At 38.7% G+C, this 21,465-nt stretch overlaps 1 protein-coding gene and 1 long non-coding RNA gene across 4 annotated transcripts; one reads left to right on the top strand and one right to left on the bottom strand.

Moving 5' to 3' along the window:
- Nucleotides 1-3,996: 3,996 nt before the first annotated feature.
- Nucleotides 3,997-6,300, bottom strand: LOC124061984. Its single transcript, XR_006843847.1, has 3 exons — nucleotides 6,165-6,300; nucleotides 5,570-5,634; nucleotides 3,997-5,474 (listed from the first exon to the last, which is right to left on the bottom strand). It is a non-coding gene; the product is annotated as an uncharacterized LOC124061984 (long non-coding RNA).
- On the top strand, nucleotides 6,196-21,389 carry cracr2aa (calcium release activated channel regulator 2Aa). Of its 3 annotated transcripts, XM_046394377.1 has the most exons (20): nucleotides 6,215-6,329; nucleotides 8,862-8,985; nucleotides 9,055-9,156; nucleotides 9,962-10,358; nucleotides 11,870-11,981; nucleotides 12,080-12,272; nucleotides 13,303-13,449; nucleotides 13,781-13,871; nucleotides 13,984-14,079; nucleotides 14,960-15,147; nucleotides 15,619-15,690; nucleotides 16,434-16,479; nucleotides 16,603-16,676; nucleotides 16,846-17,194; nucleotides 17,435-17,567; nucleotides 18,359-18,440; nucleotides 18,857-18,971; nucleotides 19,214-19,315; nucleotides 19,728-19,804; nucleotides 20,320-21,389. In XM_046394377.1, the coding sequence occupies exons 4-20, from the start codon at nucleotides 10,149-10,151 to the stop codon at nucleotides 20,405-20,407; spliced, it is 2,175 nt and encodes a 724-aa protein (XP_046250333.1). In that variant the 5' UTR covers nucleotides 6,215-6,329; nucleotides 8,862-8,985; nucleotides 9,055-9,156; nucleotides 9,962-10,148; the 3' UTR covers nucleotides 20,408-21,389. The 3 variants fall into 3 exon arrangements, with proteins under 3 accessions (XP_046250331.1, XP_046250333.1, XP_046250332.1); XM_046394375.1 differs by lacking the exons at nucleotides 8,862-8,985; nucleotides 9,055-9,156 and having other exon boundaries at nucleotides 6,196-6,329; XM_046394376.1 differs by lacking the exons at nucleotides 6,215-6,329; nucleotides 8,862-8,985; nucleotides 9,055-9,156 and adding an exon at nucleotides 6,669-6,805.
- Nucleotides 21,390-21,465: the final 76 nt, after the last annotated feature.

The following is a 21,465-nucleotide window of genomic DNA, read 5'->3' as shown; positions in this document are numbered from 1 at the left end:
TAAAAAAGAAGTGGGGCTTATTTATCACAAAATTTCTATAAAAACACAGCCATTTTGGCCTGCGGCTTTATTGTCCTGCATTGACTAAATTGCCCTTATTATTTCATCTATTTCATCTTAAAAAAAATTTAAAAAACTCCATCCATAGTGGTGGAAAAACCTGATTTGTAGAGCAAAGTAGAATGATTTAAATGTTGCATTGATATCAGTGGGGCCAGACAGCAGAAAAAAAGAATATAATCACAAAAGATTTTTATTTTATACTCGTAATCATTTACTTCTTTGCTTTATTGTTGTAACTACTTCAGGTGAATCTGAACACAAACTGCAAAGTCGATGAGAGATTTTGTCGAGGTGCCCAAGTGCAGTGAGATAATTGGGAAGTCAGCTTGGTCACTGACACATGAAGTAACCCATGAAACAATGGAAAACACATGTTTCTGTATTTCCATAGGGAGGGGCCTATGGCAAGTGATTCTTACATGCAATCATGATTAATGGCATGAAGATGGTTTCAGGAGGGGAAAAGAGTCCCTGAAGCAAATGTACAGTCAGGTTGAACACACACATGCAACACTAGTGACCATAACAGCTACTCTAATATATCGGAGGCAATTTGTTCATCTTAATGGAATCCACTGAGGCTGAATGGAATGCATGTGTGACATCAGAATGGCAACTTTGAAAGCTTTCCATTATGTCACACATAAGGCTACACGTTCTGGCCCACGCTGTATCAGCAGCCATCCTGTAAATGGAGCATGCATTAGCTTGTCTCCTGTCTAGACTTAATGTAACAGGAAGCGATAGCAGCAGCATGCTTGCTTTGCATGCACACTGCCCCATATTTCCCACTTGGCAACCGTCAGGGGCCAGGTTGCCACATGGGTGCACACCAACCATCACCACATCCTTGGAAAATATGTCAGATTGGTCAGACCTTTCATCACTGCAATGTAAAAATACTCAGAAATAGCAGAATACAGAGGGAGAACATGGAGAAGGGAGCTGTTTGTGACAGAAGTATGCCACTTGTGGTATTTTACTCTAACAGTAAATTAACCATAGCTCCCAGACAACGTCTTCAAAACAAATCAGCATTTTCCACTTCATATTTACTTAACCAGTAAACCAATGCAGGAAGCAAATGCTGATGTTTTTTCCTTCTCTTGCTGAAATATGCAGATAAGGGAACTGAAGAACTCTGATAATCCATTCATAAAATAATTTCTACCACTTAGCAGCCATAAATTAACCATGACATACACTGTCTCCATATCCAGGGTTCATTAGTGTGTGCAGTTTGGCTGCAAATTAAGTTCACAGGTGCAGATCTGGATTCTCTAACAGCATTAACCTGCTTCAGAGGGCCTCCTAGTGGTTTGAGCGACAAGGAGAAACCCCATGGAGGCACAATCTTTTCTTTACAAAATTAGACATAACAGAAAAAGGTTCATTCATGTGATCGGTTTTGTTAAAGTTCCTATTTACATAATTCCTGATTCATATTGATTTGTAGACAAAAATAGGCTAAAGTCATCTTGAGGCTGTGACAGAACAATTGGCAGTGTACCTTAAGAAAAGGCTGAGTACTGAATGCCAGCTGGGAACCTCTTGGTGAAAATAAAACATACTGTATCATAGCTGTCAGAAATGGTCTAAATTTGGAGGCCTTGTAGGTGACAACAACAACCTCTCAAAGTAGGTCTGACCTACATGGAAGTTTTCAATTGTTTACCCAGACTGCAGAGGTGCAATGACAAAAGATCATGTTTTACAGTGTTTCTGCAGCCGCCCAAAAATGTGAATGAGTTCTTCAGTTTTCCCTGGCAAAAAAATCTGGGAATGAAAGCACAAAAGATCACGTTTAGACAACCTAAGCCCAAAACCCACAGCCACAAAGATAAACAGTGATACAGCAAAGGCCATATCTTCGAATGGAAGAACTACCCACATGCATAGCCACAACTCCAGCCGCTGGCATATCTCTGATCATATCCACATAGCGTGATTCGAGAAGCACGGAAAGACCTCTAAAGCAGTGCCACAGATGACTGTAAGCCCACAGCCACACACCCACCCGTCCTGTGACATGTAGAGCAGGATGAATCTCTCCAAGTGTGATGTCAGTCCTTCCAAGTTCTTAAACCAGAGCAATGTGGTGACACTGCATACCCTCACTATGTCTTTCCCTCTTCTTTCTCTCTTGCCACTCTCCTCTTCATTGACTGAAATGGCTCCCAGAAGTCCCGTATTAATGGATCTCTGCTCAACTTAAAGTATGCTTTGGTGTAGTTTCCTATCCACTTGTGAGCTTCACGGATGATGGGTTGGAAGAACTGTAGCCCTCATAAGATGCCATGAGGAGGCAATCAATCAATAAGTTCTGTATGGTGATAAAACCCAATTTTTTTACTTAGTATTTCTCTGTGTATATAATGAAAATAAATAATGCATGTGTAAATATCACAATCACTAAGTACAGAATTTAAAACCAGCGTGATCAAATAAAGGATTATTATAACAATTTTCTTGCAGTATTCTGCTTTCACTCATGCAAAAATTAGATGTCGTTCCAAAGGTCTCAATTACTCAGTGTTTCAAAAAATAAACACATCCAGCTCTGAAATATTAACTGGAACACAGCTTCACATGCATCTGTTTACTGTGAATCAGCCTTTCAAAAACAACTTGAAGAGGAGACAATTTAATCTCAAGGGTCCTCATCACCGCCCACACATGTGGAGCATCCGTGTAGTTTCAATCCATGAAGTGACAAATGGCAACAGACATGACCTGGGAAAGTTTTTACAACTGCTTGGCTGCTGTGCTGTGGAGCGGACACATTTTTATGGTACATTATAAGAAAGACCCACTTGTTATAAGGATGGGCCCAAGCTCTTCTCTACCATTTATCAGACTGTATCTGTCCAGATGGACGGTATTAAAGCTGTCACACAATCTTAGAAGGTCGATATGCATACTATTAATTTAAGAAGTGGCTAATTTAACACAGGTTTCCAGGATTTTAGTGGAAACTGGTGTTGAAATTTGTTTAATTTCAGTGAATTAATAACACATCGTATACTGCCCTCATCTGATGATCATTGGTATTACAACTGTTTTACAATTAAATGTCTATGAATTACATCCACACACATCTTACAGTACTGGAAAATGGCTTTTCATTATTCAGTATTAACCTGCCAGCAATGATGAATCATCTTGAGCTGAAAAATACTCTGTTTAATTGGCTTATTCTTTCTGTCATTTATCTTTATATGTCTTTTGTCTAAAACAATAATTATAAGAGACTATATGAAAAATAAAAAACCTAAATTGTAAAAATAATCTAAATCAGTGAGGGGTCATAGGGAAGTATTCAGATTTTTTATTTATTTTTTTTAATTACTGAGGTAAAAGTATTAATTAATACCACACTCCATTACAAAAATTGCTTTTAAAATGTTATTCAAGCCAAAGTTGCAAGGTACGTATTATTTGCAATCTCTTTTGCATGTATCCTTTTGAATGTTGCGACTATTTAGAGCTACAAGTTCACAGTCAGCCGTCAGCCCGATCATTAATTTAAACAGACAGACTGCTGTGTACTACGAAGAATTTGTTGTTTTTCGTTTGTAAACACATGATTCAAAGTTGTTGTAAGCAAAAAAGATACTTGACAGTTCGTCAGTATTTGACAACCTAGGTATGAGACTCATCAATCAACTATGTTACTCCAGAATTGACAACATCCTGAAAATACAATCAAAGGGCAGGGTCTCTGCACATACAGACACTGTCACACACTTCTAATGGGTGATAACTGAGATGGATACATTTTTTATGTGCAGACAATAGAATGAATTAACTTAGATAATTCATTCATAAAATAATTCCTACCACTTAGCAGCCATAAATTAACCATGACATACTCTGTCTCCATATCCAGGGTTCATTAGTGTGTGCAGTTTGGCTGCAAATTAAGTTCAGATCTGGATTCTCTAACAGCATTAACCTGCTTCAGAGGGCCTCCTAGTGGTTTGAGTGACAAGAGTGGAGGCACAATCCAAGGAAATGATTAAAAAAAGAGAGGAAAAAAAGCATCTGATTTAACACAGGTTTCCTGGATTTCAGTGGAAAAAATGTTGTTGAAATTCGTTTAATTTCAGTGAATTAATAGCAGGTCATATACTGCCATCATATGATGGTTATTGGTACTACAACTGTTTTACAATGAAATGTCTCTGAATTACATCCACACACATCTCACAGATTTTTTTTTCTTTTATTACTGAAGTGAAAGTAGTAAAGTCACACTCCATTACAAAGACATGCTTTAAGCTAGAGTTTAAGTCAGAGTTGGTAGGTGCATATTATCAGCAAAATTATGACAATATAAAAAGTGAATCGTTACTGTGGCAGCTCTTATTTATCATTACAATATTAGTAATGATCCATTAATGAGTTACTATTGTAGCTGGACAAGTGGTCAAATAATTGGTCAAAAATGTTAACTACTTTATAGGTCAGTTAAGTCCATAACAGTACATCACTGCACTGCAAAATCTTGCCAGAGTAAAAAGGTATAATAGTTGACTTTAAATTGTAATGAGGTTCTAGTATAACTGGAGTAAATGTACTATATTTCATTACCGGTCTTCATAAATTAAAATCAAATTAAGAAAATGTTACATTCAAAATCTATGATGATCTTAAGAAATGCAAAGCTGGTCAAGGTATCATAAATTGCCTAACACTATGTTAAATAGTTTAAGTTAACTCTACCTCAACCACCAACAACTTTAATTGCTGCTTATGCATTAACACATCAGTAGTGGTAAAACAATGTCCTAAACTGTAATACTAGAAGAGTGTGTTCAGTAGAGTGCAAATGTCCACCAGGCGTGTCAGGCGACATGTGGGTGTGGACCAGGGAGTGCAGGCCAGCCTGTAAGTTTATCCGGCTGTAAATTCACAAGAGTACTGAAATGAGGGGGGATGATGCTTGGGTTCCAAAACACCACTGATGAAAAATGAAAATTTCAAAATGAAAATGCAACCCATGTTGTTATCTCTAACAGAAACATGATTCCAGAGTGAAGTAGATGTTGATCACTTGTGGTTCGTACTGGCTAGTCAGGAGTCAGCAACAGCGAGCCAGCACGCACAATACCAGGACCCTGAGACTGACACAGCTAAATGGAATTAAACCTTTAAATTTAACATTTACACATGTCATACCTTCTGGGACATCTCAAACTGGCTTCCGTGTTAAAAACCTGTACATATTTGGACATTTTTCAGATAACATTGCTACTGCACACTTTCATTTGAACAACCTTTTTAATGTGATGGCAGATATTTTGACATATCATTACAGAAACAAAAAAACACACAAGTGTATCCAATTAATTTGATGACGGCTGCATCTCTAAAGTGTGTCAAGTTTCAGGATTGTGGCATTGTCACGCCTAAATGGAGCAGAGAAGCATGATTGAGATTATTAGTTCCACCTGTGGTTTTCCTGCTATGATGTGTGAAAATGTGTGCTGTAAAATACGTCCACTGTTACTTTATCCAAGTAAAGGATCTGAACGCTTCTTCCTGGTGCTGGTAGCAGTGTTTATAGTGCTTGAAAAAAAAAGAACATGGGCATTTATTGCATACCATCATACACAGTTTCCATAATTGATTTTTTAAAATATTTATCCTGCTCACATGGCCTCATACTGTGTTTGTGTATTCATATCCCAAACATGTATAGATGCCAGTGCACAGTATGTAGTGTATAGTTAACCAGAGTACAGTACACCAGTACAATACCTACTGTAGATCCTTCTTTTGATTTTATTTCAGGCAAAACCTGTTTTTCACTCAAATAGCTGCAAAGAGCTTTAGTCTACAGGAGCGCGTCTTTAGTATACTGTAGGCTCTGTTGGAATTAGCTTTGGTTATTTCCCCATATTTTGCCATTAAAGATTAATATCATGAAAGACGTTCAACAAGTTTTACTAAGTCAAAAGTAATAAACATAAAAATATACCACCTGGGCTTTAAATAGGAAAATAAATATTTTGAAGCATCTGGCATGTGACTGAACGGTAAGAAAAGAAAGATAAAGACAGTAAGAGAAAGAAGGTGGAAGCCTTTTTGTTTCTTACTGTGGCCGGACTTCCTTGTCGCTGTTGCTATGGTTACTAACGATGACTTTGTTCGGGTCCCTCCCTCCAAGTTTGTCCCGTCAGTGTTCAGTTGAGAGCGGATAAGACTAATACGGAGCAAGCCAGCGAATTCCTCCAACCTGAATTTCACTTTTTCATTTACCGGTACGTAACAAACTATTGTTCCCAACAGTCCGCTAGCTAAACTTACGTTGCACGAGTAAGCACTTTAACCTGACATTTTGCTCTTTTCTGTTGCTGTTAGCCTAACGTTACAACTGACTGTCATACCATCGTTAACTGAGTTTATATAAAGGCTTTATTTTGGCCTACGCAAAGTGTCAAAGAGGCTTAAACTGCCACAGGAAGTGACCGTATAAAACAAAGTGTTACATTGCCTATAGAGAAGGAAGTGGACGTGTTGATAGAGTCACACGTGTTTTGTGAAAGTGGAACTGATGAGTGATTGTTGTTATATGTGAAGATGGCAGATGACCTCTTTCCAGGAAGTGGAATAAATTTTAATTTAGTGACTCGACTTGTTCTACTTGAAACACTTTCAGCGTACCAGACGGCTGTGGTTAGAAAAGTATTTGGGTAGTGCTAAGTAGGTCCACGTTTTGAAGATCATCTGCTGCCAGGTTTGTTGTTCAGTGCTGGATATTTCTTGCCTCGCAGTCCGTTAGTGTATGCATAAGACGATGCAAACATTGCGTGGCCTGACAGTATAGACACGGAAGGATGACCTGTTAAAGTTAGGGATTGTGCAAAACAATGCTATTAAAAACTGCAACATTTACGCAAGACATGACATTTTCATCTTAAGGTATGAGACAAAAGCACCATCGTCATTCTAGTTTGTTTTTTTTTTAATTTGTTTATTTTTTTTAATATTACTTTTAGGATGACAGAAAGTTAAGTCAGAAACGAGCCAGCATGCTGTGAGACTTTCCCCAGTGTTTCTTTCATTTGTCATTTGTTATCACAAACAACTGTTTTAACCAACTTTAATTTCATCTGGGTCTATCAACACACAATGTTAATTTTCTGGAAAATAAATCAATATGCAACATAACCCAATGTGTTATCACAGTTGGATTTTACTCAGCAGTTTGGTCATTTTGTCAGGGGCACTATAATTTATAGCGCATTGTTGATTGTGGCTTTTTTAAAAAAACATAAACCAAATTGTTGTGGGTGGTGACTCGGACAAAAATAATCTTCTTTTTAAAGTTGGTGCAGAAGGAACAAAAGATGCTTCAGAAACCTGTTGTGGTCCCTGCTTCAGACCACAAACTAAATTAAAACTAAACTAACTCTGTCTAACCACAATATCAGCGCCTGCTTGAAATGTGTGCGCTGTGTGTTCTCGGTACACAAAGAGAGGAGAGACTCATAATGCAATCTCATTTGCACTATTTAGAGCTACAGGTTCACAGTCCTCTGTCAGCCTGATCATTAATTCAACCAGACTGTTGGGTATGTATATATGTTTTTAATAAACACGTGATTCAAAGGTGCTGTAAGCAAAAAAGATACTTGACTGATGAGTCTCATTCCCAGGTTGTCAAATACAGACAACCTGGGAATGAGGTTATCTTTTAAATACAATCAGAAGGCATGGTCTCTGCACTTACAGACTCTGCAGCACACTTCTAGTGGATCATAATTGATAATTGAGAGGGATATTTTTTTTTCTTAAAAATTAGAGCATTTTTAGAAAATTCTGTGTAGTTTACATTTAATTTCTCTGCTTTTTAGTTAATTTGTTTTGCTCTTAATGCAGTTAAAGTTTCCTGCTTGAACTTATTTGGCTTAGCTGGTAGTAAGTGCTATAGCTCTAACAGTTTTTACATGTCAAACCCTAAAACAGATAAGGTAACACTATGCAAAGCAGTAAGCTCCAGCATTTAAAGGTTGGATCACAGGAAAAATGTTAAATGTTATGCAATATTTCCAGAACTTATAATTCATTACAGTTCAGTGAAGTTAGACCAAGACACTTTAGTGTTAACTCAAGTGTCAGATGTGGTTCCTGGACAAAATGTCTTTTCCTTCTGAGTGTTTTTCTTATCTGATAATCCTTCTATTCTTGTTGTCATTGGCCACCTCTCTTAACACACTTACCAAGTTTTAACAACGCAAACTAAACAAACCTTACCATGGCCTCTGGCCAATAGGATAGTCTGTAAGGGTTACGCAATTGTTATGTATTATCTTGTGCCTGTGGACAAAAAGACTACCTCATTCTGTCCAAACAGACGTTAGTTCCTTTTCTTATTTACTATCTCATGCTTCAGCTTTGTCTGTTGCTCACTGTGGGTTGGTGACTTTTCTTGTGACATTTGTCATGCTTGCAATATGTTGCACAATGTTTTGGCTGAAATAACCAAGCATGACTTACTCACGAAGAGCACTTTGTAGAAATGTTGAGAGTACCTCTATGAAAGTGATGTTTTAATAAACATATATTTAATTTGTTAGATATTAATTTTACTAACACATGATATAGATTTATTTAAAGAGCAACACAGACAGCAAAACCCATTTTAGATTAAACATATTAATTAGAAATGCTTTAGTGTGTGTGTGTGTGCGTTATGAACCCTGTGTTCTTTCTGTCATTCTACTTGCCCACATGCATGTCTATTTTTTCCTGTTTGTCTTATACTAGTCCCACATATCTGTACTGCGTAGGTCAGCACACACTGTCTGATGGTCTTGTTCATGAATCGACTGAGCCGACTCACGACAGCCTGTGGAAGGCAGTCTTCCAAACCAGTACACATAGAACTGTAGTCTGCATGCAACCCACTGCTAAGTGAGTTATATCAGTCAATATTTCCAGGCAGACGAGACCCTTCTTGTCATAGCACAACTTTCTTTTCAGTTCTGGGTTTGCTTGTCAGATGATATTAGTCTCAGCAAGGACCATCGCCCCTGAAGTACAGGAGAGGATGAGCAGTTTTTTTAGGTGTAGAGGGCACAGAAGGTCAGATTCTCTCTGGTAATGTTTGAAGATGTTTATAAAATACTCTTCTTTGAATTGTAGTTTGTGTCTGATATTTTTTTGTCCGCAAAAAAAGTGAAATTATCTTTTTGAAATTCCTAATATGTCTTTTACTTCTTATTACAATTCCAAAATCTGTGAATATGTAATTATTTTTCATTTCCATAACTTAACCATTGGACACACAATGTCTCCTACTTCACTGAAAAGTTAATTCTGACTCTGCACGTCACACTTGTGTAAGATGAGTATCGGACCACATCTGGCTTCAAAACTACGCCATATAGACAAAAGTATTAGGACAGCTGACCATTACACCAACAGGGACTTTAATGACATGGCATTCTAAATACATAGACAGCTTAGCAGCTACAACAGCTTCCACTCTGATGGGAAGGGATTGTACAGGAAGATTGTACAGCTATATTTAAATCAGACAAACGTATGTGAGAGAATAAAAGAAAGAGAGAGAAATAACATAAAAGAATGTACATAACAACCTACTCACTGGCTGTTTTTTTTTTACTGTTATGTGTAATTACTAACTAATTAAAAACTGAAGTATGCTGTAATATACTAACCATATTATCTGTTCTTATAATACATTTGTGTTATTGAGTTTTTAATGTCTTGGAGACAGTGGTGATTTATACTTTTTTCAAGTCTCTTTCTGATTTATTAATGTTTTTGATGTGGTACACACATTTCCAATAATAGTTTTAACCATTTCACTGGGCAAGGGGCTGTACTTATCAAACAGAAGACTCTCCTCCCATGTCTCTCCTAGGTTTCATCGACTTGTTTAAGAGGTGGTTGCTAAGAGATGGCAATCGGTGACATTGGTGGGAGCCACTGATGTAGAGCAGCCTGATGCTCGACTTCTCCAGGATCTCTTCCCTCCACACCTCCATGTGTACCTGGCTCATGTGAAGGACGTGAGAATCGCTCTCATAGCTACAGACTCACAAACTACCATGGCAGCTTTTACTGCTGCTTGCGCCACCAGAAACACTGCGACCACCATGGTGGCCCAAACTGCATGGCAAAGGCAAGGGAGCAACGAAGAAGCGAGTAAATGTGAAAATGGGCACGTGGGACAAAACACTATCCTGGAGAAAACCCACGAGTTCTTCCAGATGTGTGACATTGAGAACAAGGGCTTCATCACCCGACGTGACATGCAGGTGAGGTTGCTTATACAAGGGCGACTGCCATGAGTAGTGTCAGACAGTTTTTGATTGCATGAAATTAACTGACATCAAAGAAGTTGAGTGACTTACGGTCATCGTGGCTATATTTAAGTTTGTTTTAAACTTGTGGAGACACCTAATTGACAAAGAATCAGCACTTTTTGGACCATTTTTTGACGCCCAAAATATACAGGACATCACATTCACAATTTCATCATTCTTCCAAAATAAAAAGTCCTTATTCATCCAGAATTAGCATAAAATGCAAGAACAGTCTGTACATTCATTAATGATGCTGAAAAGCACATGGAGAGGATGTGTGCACCTTATTCAAGGCAACATGAAAAAGGCTGAGACACAGAGAGCCGTGCGGAAGCTTTGTCATGCAACTCCTTCACTCACATTATTGTGCAGATTCACTTGCCCCTTTGGATATTCATCCCTGCTACAGTTAATCCTTTGATGAAGCACTTGTAGGCTCTCGCCCCGGGAAGCATAAATACAAAGAGAGGAAGCTTTGATCTGGTGTTTATGATAATAGATTGGAAATAAGATGGTCAGCAGGGCCGCTTTTCCGTTCTTTTCTCTTCTAATTACCATCTCTACCCAAGTGTACAATCTGTATTTGAAGCAGCTTACTTGACATTGGTAGTTGTATCCCTCAAAAGTTTGTAGATCATCTGACGAGCTAAATGAGTGGTACTGCTTATTTATTTGTACTTACAGGTCACTGGATTTTCACAGCTTTAGAAAATGTTTGACACTGTGACCACCCACATGCTTAGCTTTACAATACTACTGTTTGCTGACATAAGAAACATCTTCTGTGCTGATAGCTCACTTTACAAGAACAGCTGATAGTTTTACACAGATGCTTTGCCTTTCCCTGTCCCTCCCCTGGATTGTAAGGGCGACCTTAGTCAACATTTGCCGCAGTGTCAACACACATAAAAAACGAGCTGCATACAGAGGTGTGGCTGTGTTGGCTTGTCTTGTAAATGGTCCAGAAGTTACTGACATGGTCAGTGGGTTTTTTGGAAGGTTCTCTCTCTGTCATATCCCACTGCTCTTCTTTCAAATAGTATCTCAGTTTACTTATGTTTAAGGGCTCTTAATCTCAGCTGAGTGGACATCTGTTCTGCTGAGGCTACCCAGTAGTCAGTCACAAAATCCCAGGAGTTAATGTATTTTACTGCATGAGTGTGAATATCTGTGTTGCTGACGATGATGCATGTCCACTAAACATTTTCTGGCTAAAATAAGAATGAAAAAGATGTTATTTGGAATCTTGCATCCAGTGTTATTGGGGTTAATTAAGTCTAAATTCAGCTGTTAAAAATATCTGTGAAAGGAGCACAGACTGTAGTGTTTCACATTAGCCACTGCATAAATGACTGCCCTTATAAGTTTAAAGTAGCAGTTGTTATAGCTACAGTATAATTAATGTCCTTGAGGCTTTGCTGTTGGCAATAGCAGCTGTGTTTTGTGTCTTGTCTTCTAAATAGAGGCTGAACGGCGGGCTCCCTCTCAGTGCAGAGGAGTTGGAGAATGTATTCGACACCCTTGATTCCGATAGCAATGGATACCTCACTCTCGACGAGTTCTCCTCTGGCTTTAGTATGTTTTAGGATTGTTTCTACTTAAAACAATGCTGCTTTTATCAGCAGTAGGTTCAGTATGATGTTTCGACTGACAACTTGACTCGATTTTTCTAGGTGAGTTTTTATTTGGGCAGAAGGTTTCTGTAGAGGACAGCATGACAGAGAAACCCTCCTGTAAAAGCCCTGCGGAGGTCCTGTACCAGACCCAGTGGGAGGAGGGGCTGGTAAGAGGAGATGAGGATGAAGAAGAGGAGAAACACTTTTGCATGCTTATGGAGAGCCTCGGAGCCAACAGTGTCTTTGAAGAGTGAGTAAAGTATGTTTGTGCGTTTGTGATTACACTGTGTGCTGTCTGGTCTGCTCCATATCTTTGCACACTTGGTCATAAGTCTACACTAAGTGACTTAGCCTGAGACTATAATCAGCTGTGTACACTAAACAAGAGTTAAAAGTTTCCACTCTCAAGCAAAGCTGTTCCTGTGCTCCCTCTCCCAGCAGTCTGTGCTCTGCCTCTCTGTATTAAAGTGTGACTACTTAGATATTCAAGTCTGTCTCAGAGGATTGTGTTTGAAACCTAAAAATGAAGCATTAAACTTTAGCATTTGTAAAAATGCCCTCACAAACTTCTCAGGACCTTTAATGTTAACTCTCTGTTCATACAGAAATCATGAGTCATTAAGTTACTCTGTATGTAATAGCCGGATCTTATGAACTGCCTGACCAGACTCACCTTTGACAAATAACTTAGAACTCAATAAAAGTGTTGGAGGTGGATGCCAGATTTACTCATCCTATTGACTTTCTGCCTAACTGGTTAGCTTGATGTTTTAGATCAAACCAGTTTGTGCAGCACTGATATTGATGTAGAACAGAGTTTAAGGATACGTCCTTGTAGAAGTTGAAAAAGCTTTCCAGGCATGTGTTTAACTTTTTCTTCTTCATGATATTGTTCAATGATTTTCCATCATCATAAAGTTTTGACTCACAACTGACTTTAAGGCAAATCTCAGTACTTATGCTGTGTGGTCAGGGCCTTGGTTGTAGACCTTGAAACACACAAAGGCATTTTTTGCTGTAATAATAAATAGATTTTTCAAGGCAAAGGTCATCATTCCCTACTATCTGGTCTCTGAGCTGCTGCTTCTATGTATGTATGTATTAGTGATGGATGGTGCTGGGCTTGCACCCATGTCCTCACCAACTTATTTCTATTTATATCCTCCAGAAGAATACAGATTTTTTCTTGAAACATCATGACAAGGGCTGAAAATGTCATGAAAGAAATTGACGTTGACTCCGCACTTGGTTACACCTGCTTCTTCATTCTCTCCCATCAGTCCTGCTGAGGTGCGCAGTTTGTGGGCTCAGCTGCGCCGTGATGAACCACACCTATTATCCAATTTTGAGGACTTCCTGGCCAGAGTGACATCCCAGATCTTAGAGGCCAACCAGGAGAAGTGGGAGATGGAGAGCGCTCTCAAAAGGTCTGTGGGGGCATCTTTGTTTATTTAATTATCAATGTAGAGGTTTCAGAGGTTATTAAGGGTTTATTACCTTTCCAGGTCTGCTGCACTAAGGAGCATTTGGCTGAGCTGTGAAGTGCCTCTCTAATTAGTGTGTTCCCATCACTTAAATAAGCTCTTTCCATGCAGTCATCATTATGCTTTGTGCTCTTGAATAATGACTATCATAGACCTGTTGTTTCTTAGGTTGTATCATCATGGGTCATACTGCAGTGAATTGATCTATGCAGTTGTTTTATGCATGTATTGTGAGGTACATGCTGTACACACTGGGCATTGTCACATTTTACAGGAAAGCAGCAACACACGATGATGAGATCCAGCGCCTTTATGAGGAAATGGAGCAGCAAATAAAAAATGAAAAAGACAGGATTCTGCTGCAGGTAAAAAGCTATTAGGGATGTCACACAAGTTTATCTCCCTCTATCAAATTACCATACATGTTCTTCTTCCTCATCATACTCATCCTCATGCCTGCCTCTTTTATCCCTGAAGGACTATGAACGGTTTTTGTCTCGCAGTCGAGACATGGAGCTGCAGCTGTCCGGTAAGGAGAAGGAGCTGGAACAGCTCTTTCAGAAACAGAGACGGGTGAGTGATTTCCCCTATGGTGCACTGCAGTATTTACAGTCTATGAGACAGACTTTACACACACACACACACTCACTCCCTCTGTCAGGTTTGCCAAGCAGCATATAGAGACTTGTGGCTTTGTCAGTTTTATCAAACACAATCTAATCAATGCTTTTCCAGCCAACTCCTTTTGAAGCAGCAACAGCAGCCTGTGTTGATAGATCCTGTTAGATATTAATAGGTTGTGTCACACCCCCATTTGCAGACTTGCAGTTGATCATTTAAGGCTAATTAGAGGACTGAAATTAATTCTGGTCATGCAAACAAAGATGTTTCTTCTCCTCACAGCTCCTTAGTACCTCTTATTCAGCTGTTCAACTAGTTTAATGCTTGTGGAGAAGAGTCATCCGCACAATACATAAAGTACAGGCAGGCACAGCTTCAGAAACATATAGTATGGTTATGTTCACTGTTGAATACATGTTTGCAGTTTGTTAGAAAATATTTAGAGGCAATCTACTTTTTTAAAGGTATTGTTTCTTCTTCTCACACTGTTGTTCTCTCACATTCATATCACTGTGGGTTAACAGGTCACTGCACTGTTTGACAGCCATGCCATTTTCAAACTTTTTTATCTTTCAGTTCCTACAGACAGGGACTTTTAAATAATAAATTAATTTAAAATGTTACAGATTGTATTTATACGTATGTGATCAGAGAGGGATTTCCAATCTAAAAGATGTGAATAACACTGATTGGCTGATAATTAGATATACATAATTTGGTAATTTGGAAATGTTAGTACTGCCTCTTTTGTGGAGCACCATGACACACATTTCAGTGAAACCAGAGAAATCCCAAAGTGTCTTTTTTTTTTCCACCACTGCTCTGTCTTCAGTTGGAGCATCAGTACCAGGAGCTTCACAGTGAACAGCATGTGACCATGGTGGAGAATGTGAAGTTGAAGCAGATGAATGACGAGTTAGCACGGGAGCTGGAGCACACTAGCCAAGAGCTGATCTTGGCTCAAGAACAGCTGAGTGTGCTGCAGGAACAGTCTACACGGCTTCACGAGGAGAAGGAGATGTGAGTTGTAGCTATTATGTGTTTTTGCTGCAAACAAATAGAGGCCTTGCGTTACATTTTAAATACACCTCTACACATCTTAGTGAGCAAGAGCTGACATTTTTATAACTGTGCCAACTGACCCTCACAAACTTGTCCCTGTCATCAAGCTGTAAAACCTTTAGGATCATTTAAATGCTGATGCTGACAGACACAGTAAATATGGTCACTGTTATGTTTGTGTATCTTTCCCATTAAGCTGATAAGAATGACACTTCTCTTATACATCTGCATTCGATTAAAAAGAAGTATGATGCTTTATCTAGAAGAGGATAGAAAAGAAAACACACTGTGTCATATGCACTCATTATATCTGACAACTAATTCAGCTTTTGTTTGCTTTGGCCCATAGTCCACTTAATAAGGAGTATCCACAGCACTTACTGGGCCATAAAGTATTTGTAATAAAGGATATATTGTTGTCCAACACAGTGAAATCTACAGACTGACCGAGGGACTGCATCGAGAACGAGCCACTCTCCTCAAACAATTGGACCTTTTGAGGTACAGACCTAAAGTGACAGCTGTACTGGCCCCCACTTGAGAAAGAATAACCACAATACAGGGATATGACATGAATGTTTATCTTGTAATTTTAAATCATTAGACTTTTAATGATTAAACCTAATGAATTGAAATCATTGAGAAAAATGCATTCATATAGCCCTGTCTAGTCAACAACTGAAAAAAAGCATTGTTTTATGTCCAATTTCACACCAGCTGTTGTTCACATAACTGAAAATAAATTCAGTCACTGTTTCTCATTGCTGTAATGGACTTTTGTTCCATTTAACAGAACAGTATTGCTCAGTTAGTAATCCACCTCCTGTGGGTGGAGTGATCACAGTGTAAAGGTCTGATCTGTATTTGAGATTCAAAACATATTTAGATCGAAAACGCGTTGAGCATGTCAGCCCCTTTTCTGAAATGTTGAGCTTATCAGTCAGTTGGCTGTTCTACCTGCTTTTCTAAAGCCTTCTCCCAACAATAGAAACTCATGATCCTGGAATTCAAGCCAGAGCCTGCTTCATTAATCTTTAATTATATGACAAATCATGCTTCCTATCTGAGGAAAGACTTCTTCCTGTATACCTGGGAGATGTTTCTAAGCCACCATGACTTGAAAGCAGCAAGACTAGGAATTCAAATGAGTGATCACTTTGGCCAATTACACCATTATGAAAATTGTGTAAATGCATTAGGTTCTCACTCTATCTTTATTGTCTTTGTGTCTTTGCTGTATCCAGGGAAATGAACAAACATTTAAGGGATGAAAAGGACATGTGTTATCAGGTATGTTCTCTTTTTAAAGATTAGAGGAACAATGATCTCTAGAGCCCAGAATCGTCACCCAAAAACTGAGATTGAAACCTGCTGGAATATGATGAAAAACTTGTGTGTTTATTATTTCCACAGAAACCAAAGAAACCACCTGGTTTGAAGCAGAGGCCTGTAATGAATGTTGTGAAGCACACAAATCTATTCAAAAGGTAAACCATCACCAAACGATAAATCCAAATTTCATTAGTCTTTATCAAGACTGTAGGGAATACATGCAGTTTGTATGATATGTGTTCTGTTGTCATTTTAAGTTTATTGGTTCTGCTTTGTTTCCATCAGCACTGTAGTAAGGGCTTTAATACTGCTTTCTGTCTGCAGTGAGGATGAGGAGGACCTGGCCAGCAGCTCTGTGAAGCAGAACCTAGCCAATGGATCGTACCAGTCCACTCACACAGCAGAGACAAGAGGACACCTGCAGAGGATCATCTCCATCGAGGAGGACCACCTCCCACAATTGCTGCAGAGTGACCGTCAGGCCCAAGATCCACTTCAGGAGTGTAGTGAGGGAGAGGACTCCTCAGACAAAGAGAATATAGACTTGGTGATGAGCGATATTTACCCATGTGCATCCTCTCCCCAGCGGCAAAAGTCAAAAGGAACTGTGGAGAAAATGGAAACCCCCACATCTCCAAGGGGTCAGCCTGTTGGCAAGGAGACCAGCATAAATGTAAGCATGTGGGCATCGAGTGATATACTGTATCACAGGCTGAAAATGTGCAATCAACATTTAAAGATAACAGGGATGCAATGACTGTATTTACATAATTTTTTTAAATTGCCTGCTAGGTATAAGAAGGAGACCATCATTATGTATGAAAACACAAAGAGGAATCAGCTCCTTAAAAGCTCCTTAAATAGTTTTAATCTTCCTCTAACCCCTGCTACCATTATTCCCGGTTTTCTTAAGGAGGAAGGTGGTCCCTCGCCTCCTGATCGCCTCTTCAAGATCGTCCTGGTGGGGAACTCCAGTGTGGGAAAGACCTCCCTCCTTCGACGATTTTGTGATGACAGCTTCCAACCTGGCACTTCTGCCACTGTGGGTGTGTATTATACAGCATGTGATTGTCACTTTTCTGTGAGCAAAGGCAGCAGAACACCCACCCTTGTGGTTGACCTCACGTTCTGGATGTGTCTACTTACAAAGCACTTGAATGTTGGTTTAACTGCAGCAGCAGCAACAGCGGCAGCGTGAAAGCACAGGCTGTACGACTTGTGTTGTCAGTCATCATTAAAAGAGTCAGCGCCAAACATTCTGATTAGCTTGTATATATTGTATGCTGTGGTCTCCTCACTACATTGTATATTGTGACCCACAGTAGTGTAAATGATGTAATCTCTTAACATTTAGAAGCACAACATTGTTTGTTTAATAATAGTCGCAATTACTGTGTATGCAGTATATGACTGTCCTGTGCATTCAGGGTGAACAGCTAACCAGCTGACTCCAGATATACTGTCAACTGTCTAGAAATACAAACAGGTGACACACTCTATCAAGTCTAATGTAAGAAATTCATTCAGTGCGGTTGAAGAAATGTGCTGCAAGGCTGCTGTCAAAGAGCTTCAGCTAAGCATTTGAAATTTTTCATTGTGTAAATGCTTTAAAACTTTGGAAATAGCACAGAAGCACCCATAAAACACAGCTCTAGTTATAGTTTCTTCCACTAATCTGAGCATGAATCACATGATTTAAGGCCAGTGTTTAGATTTACACATTGCATATTTATACATATTTATGTATAATGTGTTCCATTATTTTCGGGTCAGGATACAGTAAAAAAATAATAAAAACAGAACATTATGAATAACATTTTGTTGTCTGGATGTGCAGGTATAGATTACAGTGTGAAGACAATAACTGTGGACAACAGCCAGGTGGCGCTGCAGATGTGGGATACAGCTGGACAGGAGAGGTGAGGAATGACATGAGTAGGTGAAGGAAAGTGGATTAGTCCACAAAGTCTATAATCTACTGTAACATGGCTGTACTTAATGTAAGCAGTATGCATAATGTTTGTTCAAGTCCCTGTGTGCCACTACTTTCTTTCAAAAATGTATTTGAATTTCTAGAAGTTCATTTAAATTAAACAGTTTCCTTGTTTCTTGTAAAGAATAAAATCACATATTGTCTTTCTTCATTCGGTAACACACTGACGGTAAAATTTTTAACTCATTTAATCTCAGTGACTTCTCATTTGAACAGATTATTTGTGTATTTTCACAAGTTGTACAGATGCATGTAAAGCCAAGAGGGATTTTTCACGGATTTTTGACACACTAGTGAGAACGCAAAGCACTTCCCCTTTTTGTTTACTTCCTCCTCCTGCAGGTATCGAAGCATCACCAAACAGTTCTTTCGAAAGGCTGACGGTGTTGTTGTGATGTATGACATCACAGCAGAGCAGAGCTTCACAGCTGTCAGACTATGGCTGACAAGTGTAAAGGTAATAGTCACATGTTTCACAGAACTAATGTTTTTATTCTGTGTGTCTGTGCAGTAGTTGCAAATTTAAAGGACAAATATAGGTCACATGCTGATTTTGTTTGCATGCTTATACACTGATGCTTCATTTCCCACTAGGAAGCCAATTGCTACAGGGAAGCCTGGGGCCTAGTCCTTTTAGCGATGAAGCTTTAAGTCTTAAGTTTCTTTGAGTCTGTATTCCTTCATTTTCTTCTTTGACAGGAGAGTGCAGGCGAGGACATTCCCATCATGCTGTTGGGAAACAAAACCGACAAGGAGATGGAGAGACAAGTTCAGAAAGGATTGGGCCAGAGGCTTGCCGAGGTCTGTTCTCTTTTATACACTAAGCTCAAGGCTCTTAGCAGACAAATCATTTTCAGTTTCTCACCCATCAGACCACAGCAACACAGTGGTGCTTTTTTGCTTTCATAAATGGAAGAAAGTTGAATATAGAATAAGAAACTATGTAATATGAGTTTTAAGTGGAAGCGAGTATGATTCTAAGGTTATTTTTTATCACCTTTCTTTTCTTATCCTTCTCTCTAATCTCTGTACTGTAGTTTCCATGGTGACCATGTGAGCTAATATTGTTAGATGAGAGATGTTTTTTTTTCTGTGCTTTTGAATTAGTGTAGAACTTCCTTTCCTTGACAAGCCTACAATGATGTATGTGCAGAAAGTTGAATCATGTTCAGACATGCAGTATTAACATCCTGCTCATTTGCTTCTTTTTCAGGACAACCAGCTGACTTTCTATGAGTGCAGTGCATGCTCCGGACACAATGTGGCGCAGTCCATGGTTCATTTAGCCAGGTGAGTAACAGTAATGGCTTGGTGTGTGAGTTTATTTAACAGGAGAATAAAGAAATAATGATTGTGTCATGACTAAATACGGAGCAGCAGGCTGCTTGAACAGCTTTGAAAGTGGGATTATTTCTGCACTGAAACAAGACATATCATAGAGAGCCAAATTTTTTGTTTGTTTTCTGTTGCAGGCACAAAGTACTTTTTCTTATTAGCTGATTATGGAGAACACTACAGAAAGTTTAATTGAAAACAATTCACAGTGCACAATAGGAAGTATATGTCCTTGTGTAAACCATGTTTTTTCTTCTCTGTGTGACAATGTCAGTGATTTTCTTTTCAATTAGAGATGCAGTGTAAAATGTGCTGTATAATGTTTCATTCTTCTACATTAGAAACTGCACCAGTGTCTTACTAAATCTATGTTACTGCTAAAACTGTCAGTAAGTCTACTGTCACCGACCTGTCTGTGTGCAGTACTGCAAATGGTTCACTTTTACATGATGCCTCATTATGTCTCCTAGAATTCTGAAAGAGCAAGAGGACAGAGAGAAGGAGAAGACGGTCCAGCTGGACAGCAGCTCCTCAGATAAGAAGAGATCCTGCTGCTAACAGTTAAACAGTTAACACATACACAGTAGCACTACCCTTTACTAACATACACGCGATGGTGTGACCACATGTGCCACAGAGGACACATTATTCTGAACGTCAGCACAACTGTTTCTCACACAGTCTTCCTTCCACTATGTAGTACTCTGGGTACACCCAGCACCAGGATCAATGCTTAACTTATGTAGTCATGTTTTACAGATGTTATTGCACTGTTAGAAACAGTCTACTCTGTATGTTTACCTGCATCATTGACATTATGAAGGAAAAGTTAGATGTAAAAACAAATGAACAAATTGGATCAAACTAAGTCCACTTTGACTCAAACTAAGACTTTCCTTTTTCAAATTGTTGGATATTCCTCCAAAGTCTGACTGTAGCTCTCAAATATTTATTTAGCATCCTAAGGCCCTGTCACATAGGGCACATAGGGGCTCTTTATTGTATGTGTTAATATATTCATTCAGTATTGTGTGTGTGTTTTGCTTCTTCATCCTTTGTACTTATGGACACAACAACATGAACAACTGTAAAAATGAATACATTATCAGAGGGCCTTAGAGGTGGATTGTGTTAGTTTGTCCCCTGTACATCATCATTGTTGTTTTTCCTCAATAGACCAAATGTAGTTTAGTGCTGAAAATATTTATTTCTTATCTGCCTAACCTGCCTCTGTGCCAAGTATTTTATGAAAATGGTGTCACTATAAGATGTTATGTCATCTGTATTGTATGTTAGGTAATCAAGAAGGTTAAAATTAGAATTTTGGTAAAAACAGATTTTACTGTTGATATTGCACTATACTCAGTAGTGCTTCACTACTGCCATTGTCTTGTGTACCACTTTAATGCATAAACATGTAAATAACATAAAACACATTAATAAAGAATTGTTGTTGTTAATATCATTTTTAAAGGACCTGGTGACAAAGTGATTACTTTTTGCTATGATGACATTAAAATAAGTGATACAGCATCACCCAGTGGATGAGTTTGGACATTGCTGTTTATTCACTTCTGAAGTTGACATGACAACATGTGAAACAACATATTCAGTAT

Source organism: Scatophagus argus, chromosome 7, assembly GCF_020382885.2.
Source record: "Scatophagus argus isolate fScaArg1 chromosome 7, fScaArg1.pri, whole genome shotgun sequence".
Classification (NCBI taxonomy): domain Eukaryota; kingdom Metazoa; phylum Chordata; class Actinopteri; family Scatophagidae; genus Scatophagus; species Scatophagus argus.
The sequence above is the reverse complement of the archived record's forward strand: the minus strand, read 5'-3'. Positions and strand labels throughout refer to the sequence as shown.

Bases quoted from the DNA above. Each gene is read 5' to 3' on its own strand.
- cracr2aa (XM_046394375.1), top strand. From the start codon at position 10,149: ATGGCAGCTTTTACTGCTGCTTGCGCCACCAGAAACACTGCGACCACC. The intron at 15,148-15,618 runs GTGAGTTGTAGC...TGTCCAACACAG, and splicing joins CTTCACGAGGAGAAGGAGAT to TGAAATCTACAGACTGACCG. The intron at 18,972-19,213 runs GTAATAGTCACA...CTTCTTTGACAG, and splicing joins TATGGCTGACAAGTGTAAAG to GAGAGTGCAGGCGAGGACAT.